Source organism: Myodes glareolus, chromosome 5 (assembly GCF_982192425.1).
Source record: "Myodes glareolus chromosome 5, mMyoGla1.1, whole genome shotgun sequence".
NCBI classification, from domain to species: Eukaryota; Metazoa; Chordata; class Mammalia; order Rodentia; family Cricetidae; genus Myodes; species Myodes glareolus.
Window position 1 is genome coordinate 28,121,753 of NC_142030.1, and position 20,233 is coordinate 28,141,985.

The window sequence follows — 20,233 nt, forward strand, 5'->3', positions numbered from 1 at the left end:
ACTGTTCTAAGTCCCCTTGGGCCACCACACTCACCAACACCCACTCCAGGCCTGCTCTCTTCCCCTGCAGATTTTTGCCTCTCTGCGCTGTTTAGCCAGAGGAGACTCCCAAGATTGCTTCTACTTACTGGAGATCTCAAAGCAGCCAAGCTCCAAGCTCTTGTTCGTTATGAAGCTGTTTTCATAAAAGTCCTAATGACAACATCCCATTGTAGAGCAGTCGCCAGGGACGAAGCCATCTAGAGGACAGGGTTCTTCCTCTTCCCTTCCCACTTAATCTCTTGAGCACTCCCTCCCTGTCTCCCACTCCCCCTCCTCTCCTCTCCTCTCCTCTCCTCTCCTCTCCTCTCCTCTCCTCTCCTCTCCTCTCCTCTCCTCTCCTCTCCTCTCCTCTCTGCTCCTCTCCTCTCCTCTCCTCTCCTTTTCTCTCCTCTCTTCTCCTCTCCTCTTTTTCTCCCTCCTGTCCTTCCTCTCTTCCATGTTCCTCTCCTTCTCTCTGGGTGGTATTTTTTTTTTTGGTCTAATTTTCTATCTAGGATGAGGAGACATGAGTGCCAAACTTGGGTTCTTAAAACCACCCACCAGAAAGATCATCTTGAGATATCCCAGAGAATCCAGATCAAATCTTGTGCCTAATTATAAGTTAACCTTATGGCTTACACGGCATATGCACACACACAAGAAACTGTCTGATTGGCTACCTAGCCATAGGAGCAGGGTGAGAGGCATCAGCTGCCAGGAAACCTTGTGGCTCGAGGGCAAAAGGATTTATCTGAGGAAGGAGCAGGGGTGAGGTCTGTGGGAAAGAAGGAAAGTGCCCAGAAGTTTCTCAACTTCTTCCCTGGTACTGTTTCATGTATCAGTAATTTACTACGGAAGGAAGAATTGGAGCATGGCAGGGCACTGACTGCTCTCTGCTTGTTAAGCCGGCTTTCAGGAGGCATTCTGAATATTCCCTTTTCATCTGATGGTATCAATAAATACAAGGTGCCCACTCAAACCCAGGCTAGAGCAGAAGAAGATGGCTGGCCTCTTTGTTCACTCCAGGAGACCCAGCATGCCAGCCCCTACTAGACCTTCTCCCTCTGCCTCATTAGTTTTCCTGTCTGCCTAAGTGCACCAGGGGTTCCTGGAGGGGAGACACCCCAGTCTTGTCCCTAGTTCTCTTCCTAGCACAAGACAGAGAACTTGGCATACAGCTGAGGCTGAGAGAAATTCTGAAGGAAAACAGTGACTGGCGGTGAGAAGGCCAGCAGTGAGCTGGGGATCTGTTTGTCTCATGCTATTGGGGCCACACCCTGGGGACAGACCACATTCCTGCCCTGTGCTCCCCACGGAAGCTCACAAAGCACTAGGAATAGAGGCCTGGCACAGCGGCACAGACCTCACACATGACTCTGAGAGCGCACTCAGAGAGATACATGCATGGCTAAGTCGGGAGCTGACAGGAAGCAGTCAATCTGTTGAGCAAGTTTGTGTTTTATAAACCAGATGTTCGGCATTACTAGCCATCATTTCCTTTGATACCAGAACGGTCCCCATTATGTAGCATAGGAAATGAAGGATATGGAATAATATACACTTACTACACAAGAGAACACCATAAGCAAGCCGTTCAGGGGCTGTTCAAAGCCTGGACAAGTGTAACTGAACAGCAGTTCACTTTAGGATTCCTGCTTGGACTTAATGGGATTTTGCCCAGATGGACCATGGTGACCCCCATCTTCTACTTCTATGCTTTGGGAAATGAATGTTGATTCTGTGTCTGCGTTTTTCTTGGAAGCCTTGAGTATGAATCTTAGGCGCTGTTGTTGCCTCAGCAGCAGCTACAGGTTGGAGGCCGCAGAAAAGCCAGCAACCCCTAGTGAGTCGGAGACAGACGCTTCTGACCGTGGTTGGCTGCATAATTCCTGCTTGGAGGTCTGGATGAAAACCTCTTGCCCCCGGCGGCTGTTTCCTGCGGCAGGCGCACAGATTGCCTTTTGGTCATAAAGTACGTGTGGTGCAAACAAACCTTCCGATTGATTTGCTCCTCCGTGGAATGTTTCGGAGGCACGGAGGCCAAACTGGGGAGACAGGACTGACGGAGGGCAGGTGAGGGTCACAATATTGTACACGTGTTGTTTCTGGGTTCCTGCTCGTTCTCGTGGCCATAAGAGGATCTGGGTTCCACCGGAAGCCTGCAGGTTGGAACTCTGGCCACAACCCTTAGCAGAAGAGTACACAAGATTATAGTCCCACATGTGAACCCTGGCCTGCTGGACTTACTGCATTTCTTTTGTTTACCTGAGGCTGGTTACAAATGAGTGGCTTTAGTACAAATGCGGTAGGATAAGGATTTTTTTTTTCCCCTGGGTGAAGCTGACACTACATTCTGGCTTAACATTTGGAAGGACATTTCCCCTGGTCTTGCACTTGTGCCAGGACAATCACCAGCGATTTATAACTGACTCTTACTGGTTGCAGGGGGAAAGCTTCATTTCTCATGACTGTCAGTGGTGCTGTGTTTTGGTTTCATCGTGATCCATGTTGGCATGGCTTGAAATTTGGATTTGAGTTGCAAAGTGGAAATTACCCAGGGTTATGGATCAGCTCAAATTAGTTTTTCTGTATAGCAGCAAGGATTAATCAAGGAGCTGGGAAATGGGATTTCTGATGCTAAGAGAGCTCTTTACTGTGGACTGGGTCTGCCTTTGAGTCTCCACTAGCCACCATGGTATACTTCAAGTATTTTTAGTAGAAGTTGAAACTATGTTTCTATAAACAATTACAACACTGCATACACCGACTGACTTGATTCTTGGCACAACAAGAGCTGTCAACATTGTCTCGAGCTAGTACAATTTGCTTATAAATATTAAAGGATAATTTTTTTTTTACTTATTTTAATGCCCAGCAAGTTAATTGAGTAACAGTAACATGACGATTAGTCAGAAGTCTTGGAAAAGACAGGACAGTAAGAAAGTCTATATAGAGAAAGTGTGTGTATATGTATATAAGCATATAAAGACAGCCTATGTGTGTGTTCATGTGAGCATATAAATATATATGTATACATAGTCTTATATTTGGAGATGTTTTATATTAAAGAATATAAATTCTAATAATTCCGAACCTGTGAGGCAGATTGACGAACTGGAAATTCCAGGAAGGGTTAATGTTTCAATGCTGAGTTCAAAGTCAAATTGAAAAGAGAATTCCTTCTTCCGTGCACAGTGTGTCTATTCTCTTAAAACCTGACTGTATGAAGTCCACCAAATTGTACCTGCTGTATTCATAGTCTGCCTGTTGAATCTGAGTTACAGATTTTCTCATCCGTCATCCAGAACAGTGGTTGAGCAAACAAGCAGACAGACACACCGTTAGCCAGGAAGACACCACAGGGTTTCTGATCCTTAAAGACCACGGCACTTTTGTCGTGGATCACAGGCTCACTTCTAAATAGATGCAAGATTAGCATGTTCCCTGCATTTCTGCTGGGTATTTTCTACTGCTCTGGAGATTGTTAACGGGCTGAGGTGGGAAAGATGCCCCTATAACAATATTCCTGGACTTCATGCACACTAATCATCAAAATAAGGATTCCTATCTAGAAGCTCTAGAATGGTGCCTGAAGTTTTGCATTTATGACAAGCTCTGGAGCGCTGTTGACTTGGGCATCACGCTGGAAGCAGCGAGGTCACAGAAACCTCAACAATAGGCATGATGCATATGTAACTTGCTGAGTACTAAGTTAAGTGTGAAAGCGTGGGGGGGGGTGTGTGGTAAAAACAATGCCAGTAATGTCAGTACTTGGTAAGTAAAGGCAAAAGGATCGGATCAGGAGTTTAAGTACAGCCCAGGCTACAGAAAGCCCTATCTCAAACAAACAAAAACAACAGTAGAAAAGATGAACTGAGTTCAAGGCTGAGTTCAATGACTTCTGCCTCAAAGACTAAAACACTGTGTCGCTGTCAATCACTTCGGTTCTAGAATTGTCTCCTTAGGTGGCCTCTTTCTAAGAAAGAAACAAGATGGAAGATACTAATTAATTACTCCATGGCTAAAGCCATGGACAAGTGAGGAAAGCACCAACAGCGGCTGTGGACTCAGGATGGTGGAGCCCAGGCCTCGGAGTGCTCCCCAGTGCGTGCTCAAGGAAGATACGAAAGACAGAAAGGATCTGTCCCGTCCGACTTGCACAAGCAACCGTGACGCATGTCAGCTGTGCCAAATAAGTCTTTACTCTCTTTTAATTTTGTGTAATCCTGCCACGTACTTGTTGTATGACCCTTGGGCAGAGAAAGGAATCCAGCGCCCCTGGAGTGTCTCTGTGCCAGAGGTCCCAAGCTGGGTCCTGTTCCATCTTATCCTCATGGTGATGTTAATGAGTGTGATTTCACAGGACACCAGCACGGCCTGACTGTGCTGCTAAGAAACTCAAAGCTGAGAGTCAGAGCTAGGTTTGTTTTGACCCAAAGCCTGCTGCTGGGCTCTGAGACTCTCTTTCCTCCCTTGTTACTGGGACAGGAGAGCTGTCCCTGCCTGTGTCCTCCCAGCTCGGTATGAGAAGCAGATGTACCCAGAGCTCTCAAAGTGTCCGATGCAGCTGAAAGCACACAGGCTTGCATCCCGTTTCAGGAGCGGTTCCTTCAGAAGCAGCAATTAGCTTCCTCGTGGCGATTTCCAGAGTCGTACGCTAAAGCTATCTTCTAATTCCTTTGCTTTTCATTTGGGACCAGCATTCAGGGATCTGAAGAGGCGAAGGGGTTTGAGTGACCTGCCTGCCTTGGGGGGAGTAAGAGCTTCTGGGTTCTGTTTCCCCACGCCCTAAGGACACTTTATGAGGCCACTGATGTCTGCTGTTTCTGATCCCGCATTATTGGAAGTGTCATTAGAACACACACTGGACCTAAATGCCTGGGGAGTCAAACAGTGAAGTTGCCATGTTGTAATAAAACAAACCACTGAAATCCAAATGAGGTTCATCTGAGGCAAAATAGCTAAACAGGAGCGTATCAGCTGGAATGACTGACAGGTGGGTTCCAGCTGGGGCTTGGGACTGTCAGTCTGCAGAGAAGGTAGAGAGATTGTGTGCTCTCTCCCCGCCAAAGGGTCCCAAGGGCTCTTTCCCAGTAGCCTTTGGCTAGAGGGATGAAAGTCAACAGGAGGCCTCTGCACGGAGACGTCCATGGCACACCCAGTAACCGCCTTCCCTCTCTCCTCCAGCTGGCTGATGACCAAGGCCTCGTGCTGATGACCACAGTGGCCATGCCTGTGTTTAGTAAGCAGAATGAAACAGTGAGTATCTGCCATGCCGACCTGGTTCTGGGAGGGCTATTCCTTGGATATTCTGCATCTGCGCTCTGTAAGTTCCGGTGGCTTCTTTGTCTGCCCAAGGGCACTGTACGTGCGTTTCTTCCTCTTATTTCACCTTACTGTGAGGGCTAGTGAGCTGAATGTAGAGAGGGATGGGCAGAATTCTTAGCATCTGTAGTCCCTCTCTAAAATACCCAGTGATCAGAGGAGGAAACTTTGCAGACAGCTCTTGATTCCGATGGCTACACCTCTCCTCAGCGATCTTCATTTAACTTCTTGGAGCAAGGCACAAAAGCACTACAAAGTGGGACACTTTCCCAAACAGTTCGAATCTTGAGAGTGTGAAATCAAGATGTTGACAGAGCCAGGGTGCCTCCAAAGAAACAAGGGAAAAATATGTCCTTGTTATTTCTGACTGTGGAGCCCAACATCCCTTCACCCATGGCAGCGTCAGTCGACGGTCCACCGTTTGTAGCTGTCCCCTCTGCACTGCCGTCTTCTCTCTTTCTAAAGAGACCGGTCACTGTGCTAGAGTGTCACTCTGAATCCTCAGGAGGTCTTGAGCTACGGCATCTGCCAAGACCCAGTGTTCCGAATGCATTGGATTCTGAAGTTACGAGTGAATGGGGGTTTGCCGTAACCCTATTCACACTGCAAACAAGACCACAAAGCAACAGACTTTCATACACTCTTCCCGATGGCCTTTCTGTTACTGAAAGTTCCAGCAATTCACAGTGGTCATCTGCCCTGGAAATGGGGACCCTGGTCCCACAAAACCGCTGAATGAAAATGTGTCTCTCTTTGGCCTTTAGGCGTCTCCTTGGTGGGTGCCAGACGGTGGTACATGTGGCAGAAAAGAGTCACCACTGTATCTCTCCTACAGAAAGGTTTACTCGAACCTGGTTCATAAGCAGAGTCCTTGGCCATGAAACGTCCAGGCTCCTGTCTCAGTTTTCAGGAGGAAGGGACACACGAGAAGAGAGCACGGTGTGTTGCTATCAGAACAGAGATGCTCCTTTGTTGACTAGCTATAATCTGAGTGGAAGGTGAAATAAACAAGAAGCCTGTGGTGATCTGAGCTTGTGGTCTCAGAGAGAGCATCAGACAGTAATCTATTGTATTCTTCTCAATGTCTGTTTTCTACAGAGGTCAAAGGGCATTCTTCTGGGTGTGGTTGGCACAGATGTCCCAGTGAAAGAACTTCTGAAGACCATCCCCAAATACAAGGTAAGGCACTAGTTCACTGTGGCCAGTGCCACATGGGGACACGAAGGCTTGATTCCACAGTGGCCTGGCTGGAGACTCTGCCAGCTCTTTAGGCAGAGTTCTCCTGACCACCACCGTAGTCTATTGTCTGTACTACTCCTTGATGGGTTTTTCTTACTTTAAACAGATCGTTCCCTTATGCCTCCTCTAACCTCAGTATAAAGACCTCCTGAGAAACCATGGCTTTTGAATAGGTCCCTGTGTTTTCCTTCCAGTGTTGACATGATCGTCTGGCCTTTCAAAAGAGGGTTCTGAGGCTCCTTGAATTCCCATAAAGAAAACACCCTCCTTTTCTAGTGGATAGGAGAACAAATCAATAAATGGGGAGGGGCATAGCTCTCTCAAGACCCAGTCTATTTAGGCACATAGAATTGTCCCAGGGGCCCCTGAGTGAGGAAAACCTGGGGTACACTGAAGGTTTTGGTGACCCACTGGGCATAGAGCTCTACCCACTGCCCAGAGCTTCATCCTTTCTCTTCTCCCCAGTCCCAGGTAGACTAGCTGACCCACTCAACTAGCTTTGAGCTCACTCTGGTTGGCAAAGGCTCCCGCTGATTTTATTAAGAAGGAGGCCAGGCCTGGAATCTACTGGTACTGACTGTGGGACTTTTTGCATAGCTTCCTTATCTGGATGGCTGATGCTGCCTCAGGCCTTGATTGGCCTTGCTGAACCTCTGGTGAAACAAGAAAGTAGGAAGAACTCCATGGCTGTTGGAAGGAGACAGCCACCTTTTCCCACCCAGACTCCCAGATCTTGGGCTATGTTTCCAGAGCCAGAACAATGATCTAGCCCCCATATAATCAAGTAGTATAAATGATAGAACCTCAGAAAATGAAAGCTAAGAATGGGAAAAGAAAGGCTTCCGAGCCTGAAGAGAGTCAGCTTTTGTTGAAATCCCCTGGCATTTATAACCAGGGCCCACTGTTTAAGGAAGGCATCCACTTGTAGTGTTTCAAATCAATTTCAAGTTCTGGCTTCAGTGAGGATGTGTAGAGACCTGAGCACTGGTTACTACTTGATATGCACCAAATGAATCAAGGAAGAATGAGTTGGCTATAGAATGTCAACCATTACCTTCAATGTCAGTTTCTCAGATTTTCTTCTACTGGGAATTAGGCTAAGATGTGTTAATAGGTAGGCACCTCTCTCCCCAACCTTATAACAAAAGAAATTAGTCCACCAAAAGCGTCAACAGTTTGCCATGTTTTTTTTTTAATATTTATTCATTATGTATACAGTATTCTGTCTGTGTGTATGTCTGCAGGCCAGAAGAGGGCACCAGACCTCACTACAGATGGCTGTGAGCCACCATGTGGTTGCCGGGAATTGAACTCAGGACCTTTGGAAGAGCAGGCAATGCTCTTAACCGCTGAGCCATCTCTCCAGCCCCCAGTTTGCCATGTTTTGTAGCTGGCAAGTGGAAAAGCCATGGTGTTAGCCTCTAGGATCCCAATGTCAGTAGGAATGGTGAGAACAAGTATCATGATAGCCAAGACAGAGTTAAAAATCATAAAATCATAGAAATAATGAAAAATAGTATTATTTATTGTTCTTGCCGTGTGTTTGGTGCCATCCAAAATACTCTACATGCATTGTTACCTTTTTAACCTCACTCGCAGAGTAAGAGATCAACAGAACTCAGTGAGACCAGAGAGTAGAGGAAGGTCAGTAGTGGGGAGCGAACCAGCATCTCTGGAGGATGTGTTCCGTTCCCTCCCTGAGCCTGCTGGGAGAACTGGAGACAGAGTGACCTAAGACATCTGCCCCACCTCCATTCCCACAAAGAGCTTTGAGGTGCTTGTCAGTCACGTGGAGTTAGGGGCAGCGGGAAAGGAGAAACTTTAGGGAGCAGGATCCAGGGCCCAGTGGCCCACCTGGGTAACACTGTGTGAGGAGGATCCGTGGTCCAGTGGCCCTCCTGAGTAACACTGTGTAAAGGTGTGTCAGCTCTTAACTCTGGGACTGTTCCCAGGGACCCAGGGTCCAGTGTCCATCCTAGGTAACACTGTGTGAGGAGAATCCGGGGCCCAGTGGCCCTCCTGAGTAACACTGTGTAAGGATGCATCAGCTCTTAGCTCTGGGGATTTTCCCAAGGATTGCTCTTTCTCTCTAAGCTTCATACATTCCCCCCCAAGCCATCAGACTTCCTATAATTTTTATTAAGAATCCCAGACACCCCAGCAATAATTTCCAGACACCATGGCCTCTGTTACCATAACGAGCCATTTATAATTGGGTTCACTTCATTAGCCTGAAGGCTCTCGGCTTGGAAGGGACTCACTCCTCTCCCAGGGACAGGGGTCTGCACAGCTCCTGGCCTCCAGAAGAGCAGGGGAGTGAGCTGTGGAGCCAGGGCCTGTTTGGCAGCTCCTTGTGCTGGAAGGTTCTGGGTCCAATCTGTTCCCTGGTCCTCCACGGAATTGAGCATGCAAATGGACAGGGATACTGGCTGTGTTTCAGATGAAACGAGAGTTAGGGATTTCGTCAGCATATTGATTTTCGGCCAAAAGCAAACATTGTCCATTGTCATTTTATGAAGTTTTGATTCTCAGAGAGATCCATCTACAGACTGCTTCTGGAGACTCCACAGCCTCTCTTCTTGTAGCTGTATCAGATGGTCCCTGAGAATCACCAACTAGCACATAGAAAATTCAAATGCAGTTTTCTCGGGGTGTTCTCCTGGGAAGGAGTTTAACCCAGTAGTTTCCGACTGTCAGGAAAAGTTAGGCACAGGGTTGAGAAGGGCTGGCTGTGTATGCTGAAGCCCATTAGCTTCTTTTTGGCTCATTTTTTACTGTTTACTTTGGTTCTGTTTTTCAAGATCATCAAGATAGTGTTTGAATAACGTGGTAAGTGCCTGAGGCGAAGACAGATTTAACCGAGGGCCCGTCGCATGCCGGACACGGCGCTGAGGGCTGCAGAAGCCCAGGATTTGTGCGGGAGCCCTTTCCAACAAAGAGGCTCCGCTCCAGGAAGAGGTTCAGGCCTGGGTGCTTTCTAAAGCAAGAGAGAGGCAGGAAGGAGCCCTAGGGAGGGTTGGAGAAGCCAGAAGGTACAGATGGACTTTTTATTTATTTGAAGGTAGGAATAAAAATATTTTTTTTTTGTGGTTTATAAAAATGGAATGGAAAGGAGGAAAGCAAGAACAGAGTCAGAAAATACACAGAAGATGGTTGGGAGGCCAGAGCGTCACAGGTGAAGAGTTTTCCTAAAGGGGCTGTGCAAGGCTGGCACCTGCGGAAAGGTCTGAGCAGAAAGGAGTACTGCCGGGGATTGCTGCTGTGCCAGGTCTATCGACGGGCAGCAGGTGACAGAGGCAGTGCAGATACTTAGGTCCGGCCAGCCCCAGGGAGACCTGACAGACTCAGGAAGCCCCTTTCGCACACAAAAGGGATTCTCCTAATCCTCCACTGGACATGGTCAGATTGCCTTTCACACTGGTCTTTGAGGCCTTGAGGTTGGCTAGGACTGTTTTTTGGAAATTGAAGCCATATAGCGATGACAGTACGAAGAGGCAGGCTTGCATCTGAGGAATGCCATAGAGAAAACAAGTCATGATTATCTGGTTTGGAGGATTGTGGATAAAGGGAACGTGCTAAGGAGATGCTTCCAGATCTAACTGAAGGAGAGGGGAGTCTGGGAGGTCCTAGTGCCACCTACCCAGAGAAGCAAGAAAGGAAAGAACTTAAAGAGCCATCATTGGTTATGTGGACCGTCTCCAGTGCAAGAGCTCAGGGAAGCAGAGCACTTAAGGTCCAAAAACATGGTTGCTGAAGTTTATGCATGGAAAGAAGAGTGAAAGTGGGCAGGAACCCCTGGTGACAGGGTCTGAAGGAGAGCCAGGGCCTGCCTGAGAAATAACAAAGGAATAAGGAAAAGAAGGGTGGGGCCTGGCAACTGAGGAGACCCAAAAGTGAGACTCCCATTAGATTCAGGCTGTTGGGAGGCTGCCAGGCAGCGTGGAGAATGGAGGTGTCATCTAATGGTTGGCCAGAGGGGAGCATTAGCATCTGGAGGGTTGAGGCAGAAGTGGGCAATAGGCAACAGAGAGAGAAGGTGGTCAGTAAGAGGATGCTGTTCTGGAAAGGCCAGGTCCCTTGTTTTCCCAGGGAGGAAATACGAAGGAGGCTTAGCTTATGCCGATTTCTCTTCCTCCTCTACTTCCTCCTTCTCTTCCTCCTCCGCCTCCTCTTTTCCTCATATTCCTTCTTTCCCCGTGTTCCCTGCCAGCTCCCCATCCCATCCATCCCTCTGGCCATTTTAACCATATGCTCTGGCTTTTGCCCTCATGGCTCTTGTATCTGGTGGAGAGAGGCAGACTTTTAATAATCGATGTCGTGGCTATGAATCATACCCTCATAGATGATGACTTTTAGTTACAAAGATCTATGCCAGGGTGGAGCAGAGCAGGGAGACCGACCTTCTCTCAAGACCCACAGCAGAGGGAGAGGCAAAGTCAGCTGTGTTGGAAGACACTGGCTGCATTAGCTGACTATAAAATACCATTTGTTTGGTCTGATGCTGAGTTTGAATTTCCAGGCAAACCCCACTCTTGCCTTTAATGGAAGAAGTCAATCTCCCAGAGTCCTTCCTGACCCTTCCAGCCCATATTAAACCAGGACTTAATAACGATAATTAATGCAGTGTTGACTGTCTGACATTCTTCCAGGAGGCAAGATGAAAGAGACGATAGACATCTCAAAGGATAGGAAATCTTGGGTTTATCTTTCCCGGCATAATGAAATATACTTTTATCATTAGAGTCAAGTAGAATGTTATTAAGGCTTGCTGTGCAAGGTAAGACTGGGAGAAACGTCTGTTGCCCTTGACAACCACAGGCGTATTTGCTTTATGTAATGCAACGGAAACTTTTAATTGCTGGTGGTAATTCTCTGAAGTTCATTTCACATCACCTTGACGTTAAGCTAACAAGCAGACAGGGTCACTCCTGGTTTGTAAACCCCGTTGTCTGGATCATTTAATAGTATCATATTCAAGACTGTGAGTGGCAGCGAATTTGAAGCAGGAATAAGTAAGGGTTCAGAACTGTGAAGTGATCCCTCAGACAGAAAATAAAGAATTTTTTTTCTTCTATCTCTCTCTCTCTTCACTGTTCTGGCAAAGTGGATTACAATATCTTTCTTTAGAGAGAGAGAAAGAGAGAGAGAGAGAGAGAGAGAGAAGGAGGGAGGGAGAGAGATCAGTATGCGTTTTATGCCAGAGGCCATTTTAATACATGAATGATTTGTAGGTAAATTTATTGTAGCCAATGGGTGCAGTCAAGTGTGTAATAGAAATATTGTCAAAAAGCTGGGATTATTATTTAAATAAGTGCAGTGTTAAATTTGATTACATACTTTTTAAAGCTAATAAAACATTTCATTGCTCTCAAACTATTTCCCATAGTCCCGTGTAGTCAGAAAACACAACTTAGCTGAGGCTCCGCATAGCGGATGGTCCAGGTTTTGTGTGGATGGAAGGATGTGTGGAAAAACTTGGCAGCCACCATCAAAATGATAGGCTACAGAGGGACTGGCTGCCCCACATAGGACTGCTAGGGACACTTCCACTTCAAGGACTATGGAGGAGACAGAACAGGAGAGCTGAGTTAGAAATGGCTCCTGTGGGTGAGACACAATAGGAAACCAGGGAGTGAGGTGGGATGGGGGTCATTTCCTTATCTAGATAAGGGAGAAAACACCCCAGCCGCAAATGTTCTGCTTGCTTGGACAGGCTCCTCTGTCTAGAAATAGCCACACCTTTGTTAGTTTTTCTAAAAAGTAATTGTTTTGTTTTAAATAAATGAAAATAATGCCATAGGATGCCAGTATGGGGCTATGACATTTCAGATTGTGCTGTGTGCCGAGCTCCCGTGTGACAGGTCTGCCTTTCAACCAAATGTCAAGGATCAGCACCTCGCATTCATTTTAATGAAATATTGTGCTGATAAGGGTTATGAATGCCAAGTTTAAGCTGTGAATTACTCAGGTCGGGCTGCTTTGTGCTTTGTGACTCCACCGGGGAGTGAGCTAATGAAGGTTTCTTTTGGTTCCCTCTTACAGCTAGGAATTCACGGTTATGCCTTCGCCATCACCAATAACGGATACATCTTGACGCACCCAGAGCTCAGGCCGCTGGTAAGAGGGACATCCTTTCCTCCATTTCTTCAGCTCTATAGCGACGACGCTTTGCGGCAGTTTTCATTAGAAAACCACTCAGTTTACAGTGTTAAGGAGGCTGTTTGCATAGCTGCAAGACAGTATCTTGATGCAGAGTGAATCAATGATAAAGAAGAAATCACATTGTGTGTGTGTATATATATATATATATATATATATATATGCATTCATTCATTTAAATAGAAGTCTATCAGTATTTTGGAAGATTTTCTTTAACTCCACACAGTTTGAAATCCATTATAATGAGAATTCACACTCTAGATCCACTTACTGGAAATCTGTTTTGATGGAGCAAATCAGATGCAAGATTTCTGAAAATTCACTTCATTAGGATTTACCTCCCAGCTACGCTGCCAAAATGCAGTATTCAGAAAAGCTAGTCAACACCTTTCTGCCTAAATGGAAACAGCTAAGATTTTTCTCCATTTTTTAGCATCTGAGTCATACCTAATAGCATTGTTTTGACTTTCTTCAAGAGTGGCCCAAGGCCAACCCAAGATTGTTCATGGTCTGTGTTGTGCAAACAGGTCCTCATAAGGAGGTTGCCTAGTGTACCCTCCAGAAAATAATGAGGACCGGCTCCCAGAGGACAGCCAGGCTCTACAGGAGAAGCCTTGGCTGAGCTCTGCAAGAAGTTAAGGCCAATGCAGGCAACTTAGTGAGACCCTGTCTCGGGATAGAAAGATAATGTGTGCAAAGGGATGACTTGCCTTGAGTAGACTAGATCCACCATGATGCAAAAAGGAAGAAAAATGTAAAGGGAAGAAGAAAGGGGCTCCAATCCATTGATGGTATCTCTTGTGGATTCTAGAGAGGTGTTGAGAGAAAAGGTGACATTGCTTGTCATTCTGGGCTACTTAGAATGTGCTGCAAGAATGACAGCCACTTAGATTTATGAGTCTTTAGTTCATTTTAAAGAAGATATGGGTATTAAGAGGAACACAGCCTTCTGGGTTGAGAATGCATAGGCCATTCTCTTGGCAGCACACTTGAACGTGTACGGAAATGTACAGTGCCGCTCACAGCAGTAATCTCTGTCCCTTTCCTCAGAGTTAGAACATAGCATCAGAGACCTCTGCAAATGTGGGTTAGCCCAGCGCTGTGGAAATCATCCTCTTCTCACTTGCGTCATTGTTTAGAAACTGGCCATGTGAGAGCCCGTCATCATCCAGCTTCACTCTAATCACCATGGTATTAATGGAGTCATGACCACATCATGAATCCCATATGCTTGCTTTTAGATGGGACTTAGTGTGATGTTTGATTGCAACTCTCTCTCTCTCTCCATATATATATATATATATATATATATATATATATATGTATATATATGTATATATATACATATACACATATATGTATATATGCACATCATATTATTATTATTCCTATATATGTGAATGAGTGCGCGCACATGTGTGTGTGTGTGTGTGTGTGTGTGTGTGTGTGTGTGTGTGTGTGTGTGTGAAGGAGAGAATTAACTGGTTAGCTGATTGCAATTATGACTCTGAATTTTTAGGATGTCTGATTTAAAAAGCCACAGGTATCTTAAGAATATCTAAGTCTAAAGATATATCTGAGTCTAAGAAGCTCACTATATTAGCCACCCCAAACTGTCAAGGGGGGGTTTTGAGGGCAGATTGGGTACATGTGGGTTTGGTGTGGTGGAGCATGGGCTCCTGGTACTTATATGTTCCAAACCAGAGCAGGTCAGAGACAATGATATGATCAAACCTGACTCTTCTGCCAGGGAATGAAGTAGCTTCCTATTGTCCGGCTTTTGAAGTCAGATGTCAGAAGTTGCCATGGTGGTCTCCTTTTCTGTATAGCACTGGGAATGGCTGTCCTCTACAAATGTCTCCAGTGTCTCTCTAACCATTTGTGTCTCCTGGCAACACAGCCAGTAGCCTCTTGTTGGAACTGTGTCTACCGGGAGGGCAGCTGAAAGCCTGGAGGAGCAGTTTTACTCCTCACAGCCCTGACTCTGGTCATGTGACTCTGCAAGCACTCAAGTCATTGCTATGCATCTCATTATTCAAATGCTGGGATGAGTGGATTTCCTGAAAGCAACAGCCAGGGTCAGCTTTCCATACAGGAGGTAATCTAAGGGAACGCTCTACAGCTCACTTGTCCAAACACAAACCAGATGCGTCTGTTGCAACTGACTCATGACAAAGACATTGGCCAGACCAATGGGCCGTCTGTCCCACTCAACTGTTCCTGACTCTGAGGCCATCAGATGTTTAGGAGAGGTTAGGAGAAGGGATGTCGCTGTTGGAGATGACATGCATTAGCTTATCTAAATATGGTCACTGAATATAGGCTGACCCTGCTAAGGGGAGGACACACCATCTTACCCAGGCTATCCTTAAACTCTAGTCCTACCTCATCCCAGCTCTATGAACCGTGATGTCAACAGCACCTTTCTGAGAATTGCCCTCCCCTTGATGATGCTGCTTTGATAATATGCATACCACAGCTTTGTTGTCGGGTGTGAACGGAGAATGTTAAGTGAGAAATCCCATAGTGCATCAGGTTCCAGGACGTCATAGGGCGGTGGGAGGTTTCTAAGCACCCCCTCTGTCCTGACTCTGCTGATCTGTCCTGATCTGGGCTTGGCCACGTGAAAGACCCTGAGGCATGGATAGTGCCAGTGAGTCCTGCATCTGAAAAACACATCTGGACTGTTCAGGAAGTGCTCCTGACAGGCATCTGCAATGTCCCATGTGTGTTCATGCTCACACATGACTTTTGTTTATTTGCTTGTTTTTGAGGGGTTTTGTTGTTGTTGTCGAACAATAGTTTTGGCCGACTCTAATCCAGAGTACAGACAAAAAACTGTGTTAAGTAGCTCTGTGTGGGCCTTCTATAAGAAAAGGATCTCAGTTAACATTGAGACAAAGACTAGAAATCACACAGTAAGGTGTCTGTCGCTACCCTTAGCTTCAGGTGCCCTGGTTCCTTTTCTTCGTTCTTTATGTTTTTTATCCCTCTTCCTGACAGCCTTCCCAGCATGTAGTCAGTCCTCAGAGAATCAATGAAGGGTTCCTTCAAGTCACTGTTTTCAGTGTCCCTTTTGAGGCTTCTAAGTGGATCCTATGCTGTACGAGTTGTCAGGTGTCTGTCATGCGTAGATCTGCCTGGACTGGACTTTGGAGTGCAGCTGGCTGCAGACAGCTCCTAGCAGCTTCTTTAACTGACTCAAGCCCCAGTCGCCTCCTCTCAAGCCCAGACTTAGAATGATGCTGTTATAAATGGACCTTCCCCTGTGTTCTGGCCAAGGCTGGAGATTAGCATGGTGAATGTGAGCATGGGCTGTGGCCAGCATGGGGAGGGCGGAGAGCGTGCTCTTCACACAACTCGGGTTCCCTTCTTTCTGCCTCTGAGGTTGTTCCTGCCCTCGCAGCCAGATGAAAGCAGTGGCTTTTGCTAAAGCACAGTACCGATATTTTTCTAATTTGTCCAATAAAAATCTTTCCCCCAAACTTCATGTTTGGCTTGGTTTTACCCAGTATTTTCTTTCATCTTGTATGATTTGGGTGTGAATCCTGAAAAGTCTCCAAAAGCAGCTCACTCTAGGGACCACACTCGAGCTCCCTCAGAAGTCGGGCTTCCCTGTGATAACCAGACATCTCCCTGTCCTGTCAAGTGCTCCCTACCTTCTTGCCACCAAGTTGTCATTTCCTAATAGCTCCCCTGATGTCAAAATAACAGGTTCTTGCTGGGTTTCTGATGGGACTTGTCCTGTACTGTCCTGAGGGCTGAAGTAGCTAGCTGCCTTCCAGTAGACTAGAAGGCCTTTCATGACAGAGGCAGTGCCTATTCCTGGGTGGGGGAGGGGGGGGACTGTAGAACAATTGGGGATTAAGTTAGTCCTGAGAACTGTCCCCCGTGGAGCTGGAGGCCAGTGCGGCTGCTGTGGCCATCACCATTCTTACGTCCTTACCTTTCTTACTTTTTTAGTTTTCCTTCTCGCTAAAGATGTATCTTAGAATGTCAAGCCCTGAAAATGTAGCTTTTTCTTTTGCCTGCCAAGGAATGGAGGGACAAACAGCCTATAACAGGCTGTCTTTAACATGACCATTAGTTTTGTTAGGATTTTGGTGATCCGTTTGCCTCTGTATTGTAGAAGATAAGGGTATTTACTGACCACCCACTCAGGAAGACTGGACTATGGACCTGGTCAAATCTTCAAGGGAATACAAAGTAGGTTCCTCCTAGTGGCCACAGCAATGACAGATTCCACAGGGAGCCTTGGGGTAACAAAATCTGGGACTCGGCTCCACAAAGCTCATGCTGAAATCAGTCAAAAGCTAACTGTTCTATATCTGCAGGCCCAGGAGGTGGGGGAAGATGAAGATGCTGGGATCATAGGTCTGTGTTAACATGCCTGTTTCACATGCTACTGAGATGAAACCCAAACTTTGTACATGCTAGACAAGTTCTCTACCAACCGAACGACACCCCCAGCTTCAGGTTCTATCCTAAGTGCAAATTTGTAAATAATCAGTCATAGCGATCACTGTTGAAGACATGGGAAGTAGACTCCTGAGGCCGGAAAATTGATAATCTTGCTGGTGTCGTTGGAGGTCTGCTAGATTCTAGGCCTGCGCAAGGTTATTGATACGCACTCTGCTTCAAGGAAGTGAAGGTCTGATGGGAAGGGATTCGATGTAAATACAGAGACCCAAGGACCCTGGGGCAGAGCAGCTTTGATCCATTTGCTTTTGTGACTGCTACTCTTAGTATGCATGCCTGATGTGTGCTGACTCCTCCCTTTGGGAAGGACACCATTCCAGGTGCTTTTCACAGGTCATTGCTTTCATCTGACAGCTACAATAGTGAGTCTAGTGCGCCTTAAAAGAATCCAGAGATGCTAGAAGGTTGAAAGGGTTAAGGATAGGTAAGGTGTATTTTTATAAGTTATCCTGGGCAACTTTGAGCAATGGATTAATAATCTGGAGGACCCTATGAATAAAGGAGCCATCGATGGAAAGCCAAGGCACCAAGGGATGATGTGGCCTTCCCCCAACCCGTATAGCCAGAAAGTGCCAGAGCCAGAAGCCTTGACCTGGATCCCCTAGATGGGCTAGTTCACGGTGCTATGTTGGCTCCTCAGGGATCGGGCAGCAGAGTGGCTGAAGAGTGGGTGTGGCTGAGAGGCCTGGTCTCTGCAGTCCTGCAGGTGGCTTCCAGGGCAGTCACGGTACAGTTACAGTGAGAATCTGTCCAGCAGGAACTCAACATGTGCCACAGAATGAGTTGCCTATGTTGTTAAAAATTTCCCAGAAGCTGTATTTAAAGAGTAATGGAGGCCACAGGTGAAATTAAGTTTAAGGATAGTACTGTAGCTCATGTATTCAAATCACTGGTGCTTCAACATATATTCAACTTGGAAATAATTAATATAGCATCTTGCATTGTTTCTGTAGTAGTCTGTACAATCTGATACAGATTTGACAATTAGAACATGTCTCTCTTAAGACCAATATTTCAAGTTCTCAAGAGCCGTGTCTAGCTGTGACAACCACAGGGATTCTATGGGCCTACGATGTAAACAGGCATCTGGGAAATTTCTGGAGAACATGGATGAGATTGTGGATGAAACGAGTGGTCAGTTATGGCTACCCACCCCCCTCCCAAACTGCGGCTTGTCTGGTCTTTGACGGGGAAGTGGGATGTCTAGAATTCACAAGAGCCTGGCTGGAAGCCAGAGCAGATGGACTCTCTTCTTTGGCTGGGAAGCCCTGACTGTGTGAGCCATGTGGGTTTATTCCTAAACCGTGTGGACTGCCTACACCAAATTGTGCTGCAGGGGTGCAAGGCACTATCCACACTGGGAGAAGCTAGGGTGTCAGGTTATCCCAGTCAGGCTATTTGGAGGCAAAAATATCTGTGCTTTTCCAGAAAATTCAGGCTAACTTTCAGACAAATTCTACCAGTAGTAGTGCCATCGTCCTTAACTCCTTCTAACCCCCCACCTTATGGCAATGCCAGTGCAGCTGGTCCAGCCACTGGCGCTCTCCAGCCTCAGTCCAAGATGGCACCCCTGTTTTGCCCCTTGCCCACTCTATCTTGTCATTCTGTTTCTTTGTCTTAGGGGTGTATGGGTTTTATGGGTTCACTTTTACAAACCTTGCTTGCTGTTGTGCATTGGGTAGAGATGGGCCCCTGCAGAAAGTTATTCAGTACGTGCAGTGAGAGCTGGACATGACAATAAATATGTTGTTTGTTCCTCTCTGTGGAACTGACTGGATACTCTCACAGTCCGTGTAAAAGTATGTTACACTACTTAGAGGGGGGCTCTAACAGCAGGTGAAGCAGAAGTTAGGTACAGGCGACATCAGAGCTTTTCCCCTCAATCTAGCAACCTTCTGAAGTTCTATTAATGGGTTGTGTGAACAAATGCCCTAGAACTAGAAAAAGTTTACATTTTGTGGTGTTGAAGTGGTGTGGGAGAATTGTCTGTATTCTGTCAATCATATACTTTAATAAAACGCTGATTGGCCAGACAGGAAGTATAGGTGGGTCAACCAGACAGGAAGCAGAGGCGGGGCGATGAGAACAGGAATATTCTGGGAAGCAGGAAGCTCACTCTGCCATTCCTACGCAGACCACCGAAGAGGCATCATGTAACTTGCCCAGCTGAGAAAGGTACTGAGCCATGTGACTAATGTAGATAAGGATAATGGGGTAACATAAGTTATAAGAGCTAATAAATAGCCTGACCTAATGGGCCAATCAGTTTATAATCTTATGGAGTCTTGTGTGTGATTTTCTTTGGGACTTGCTGGTTGTGGGGTACTGGACAGGACAGAAACCCCAACAAGCCAGCCCTCATGTTACATTGAAGCAGGATCCTTATAGAATTGAGCCTCGCCTCAAGCTTATACCTGTTCCTTAGAAGCACCAGGTTCCTCCCTGTTCAACTACATTTGTGCCTGGAATCTGATCTGGTGTGCATATGACCAGCTCTCTTTCCAGCTCTAAACTCAGTGATCAACCGGAGAAGCCCCGCTCTTCCTCATACGCCTCCAGCAGGCACCTGCTTGTTTGTTTTGGTCACTTATTGCTAGGACATGCCTATGTTTTTGACCTCTCTGTCGCCCTTTGCTGGGCTTTGCACAAAGTAGGTGCAGTGGGATGAGCGATTGCAGATGATGCAAATCTGGGTGCCACATTCCTACACTAGATGAGAAATGGGGGTGCTGCATGTGCTTTCATCAAACATTCACGTGTTATTGTGTCTGGGAACGTGTGGGTTGTTGGGCCCTTCTACCCCGGTCATCCCTCTGCCCTCTGACCTTCTGTTTGCTGACATCCTACAGATGCTGCTGACGTCAAGCATGGTACTGGAGAAAGAGTCTTGGGCAGTTAGAGGGATGTTTCTGCTTAGGAAATGCTCATTCTATCATAAAAGTGCTCTCCAACAGCAACAGCATGAAAGGCCGAGAAGACCTCTAGGTATACAGATAACGCATCTTTTTTT

General features: G+C 46.5%; 1 protein-coding gene across 2 annotated transcripts in view; it reads left to right on the forward strand.

Moving 5' to 3' along the window:
* Positions 1-20,233, forward strand: part of Cacna2d3 (calcium voltage-gated channel auxiliary subunit alpha2delta 3) — an 837,667-nt gene that overhangs the window by 619,714 nt on the left and 197,720 nt on the right. For both annotated transcript variants that reach the window (XM_048421249.3, XM_048421250.3), the window contains 3 exons: positions 5,209-5,280; positions 6,445-6,525; positions 12,628-12,702. In XM_048421249.3, coding sequence (XP_048277206.1) covers positions 5,209-5,280; positions 6,445-6,525; positions 12,628-12,702 — 228 coding nt within the window. The remainder of the gene's footprint in view (positions 1-5,208; positions 5,281-6,444; positions 6,526-12,627; positions 12,703-20,233) is intronic.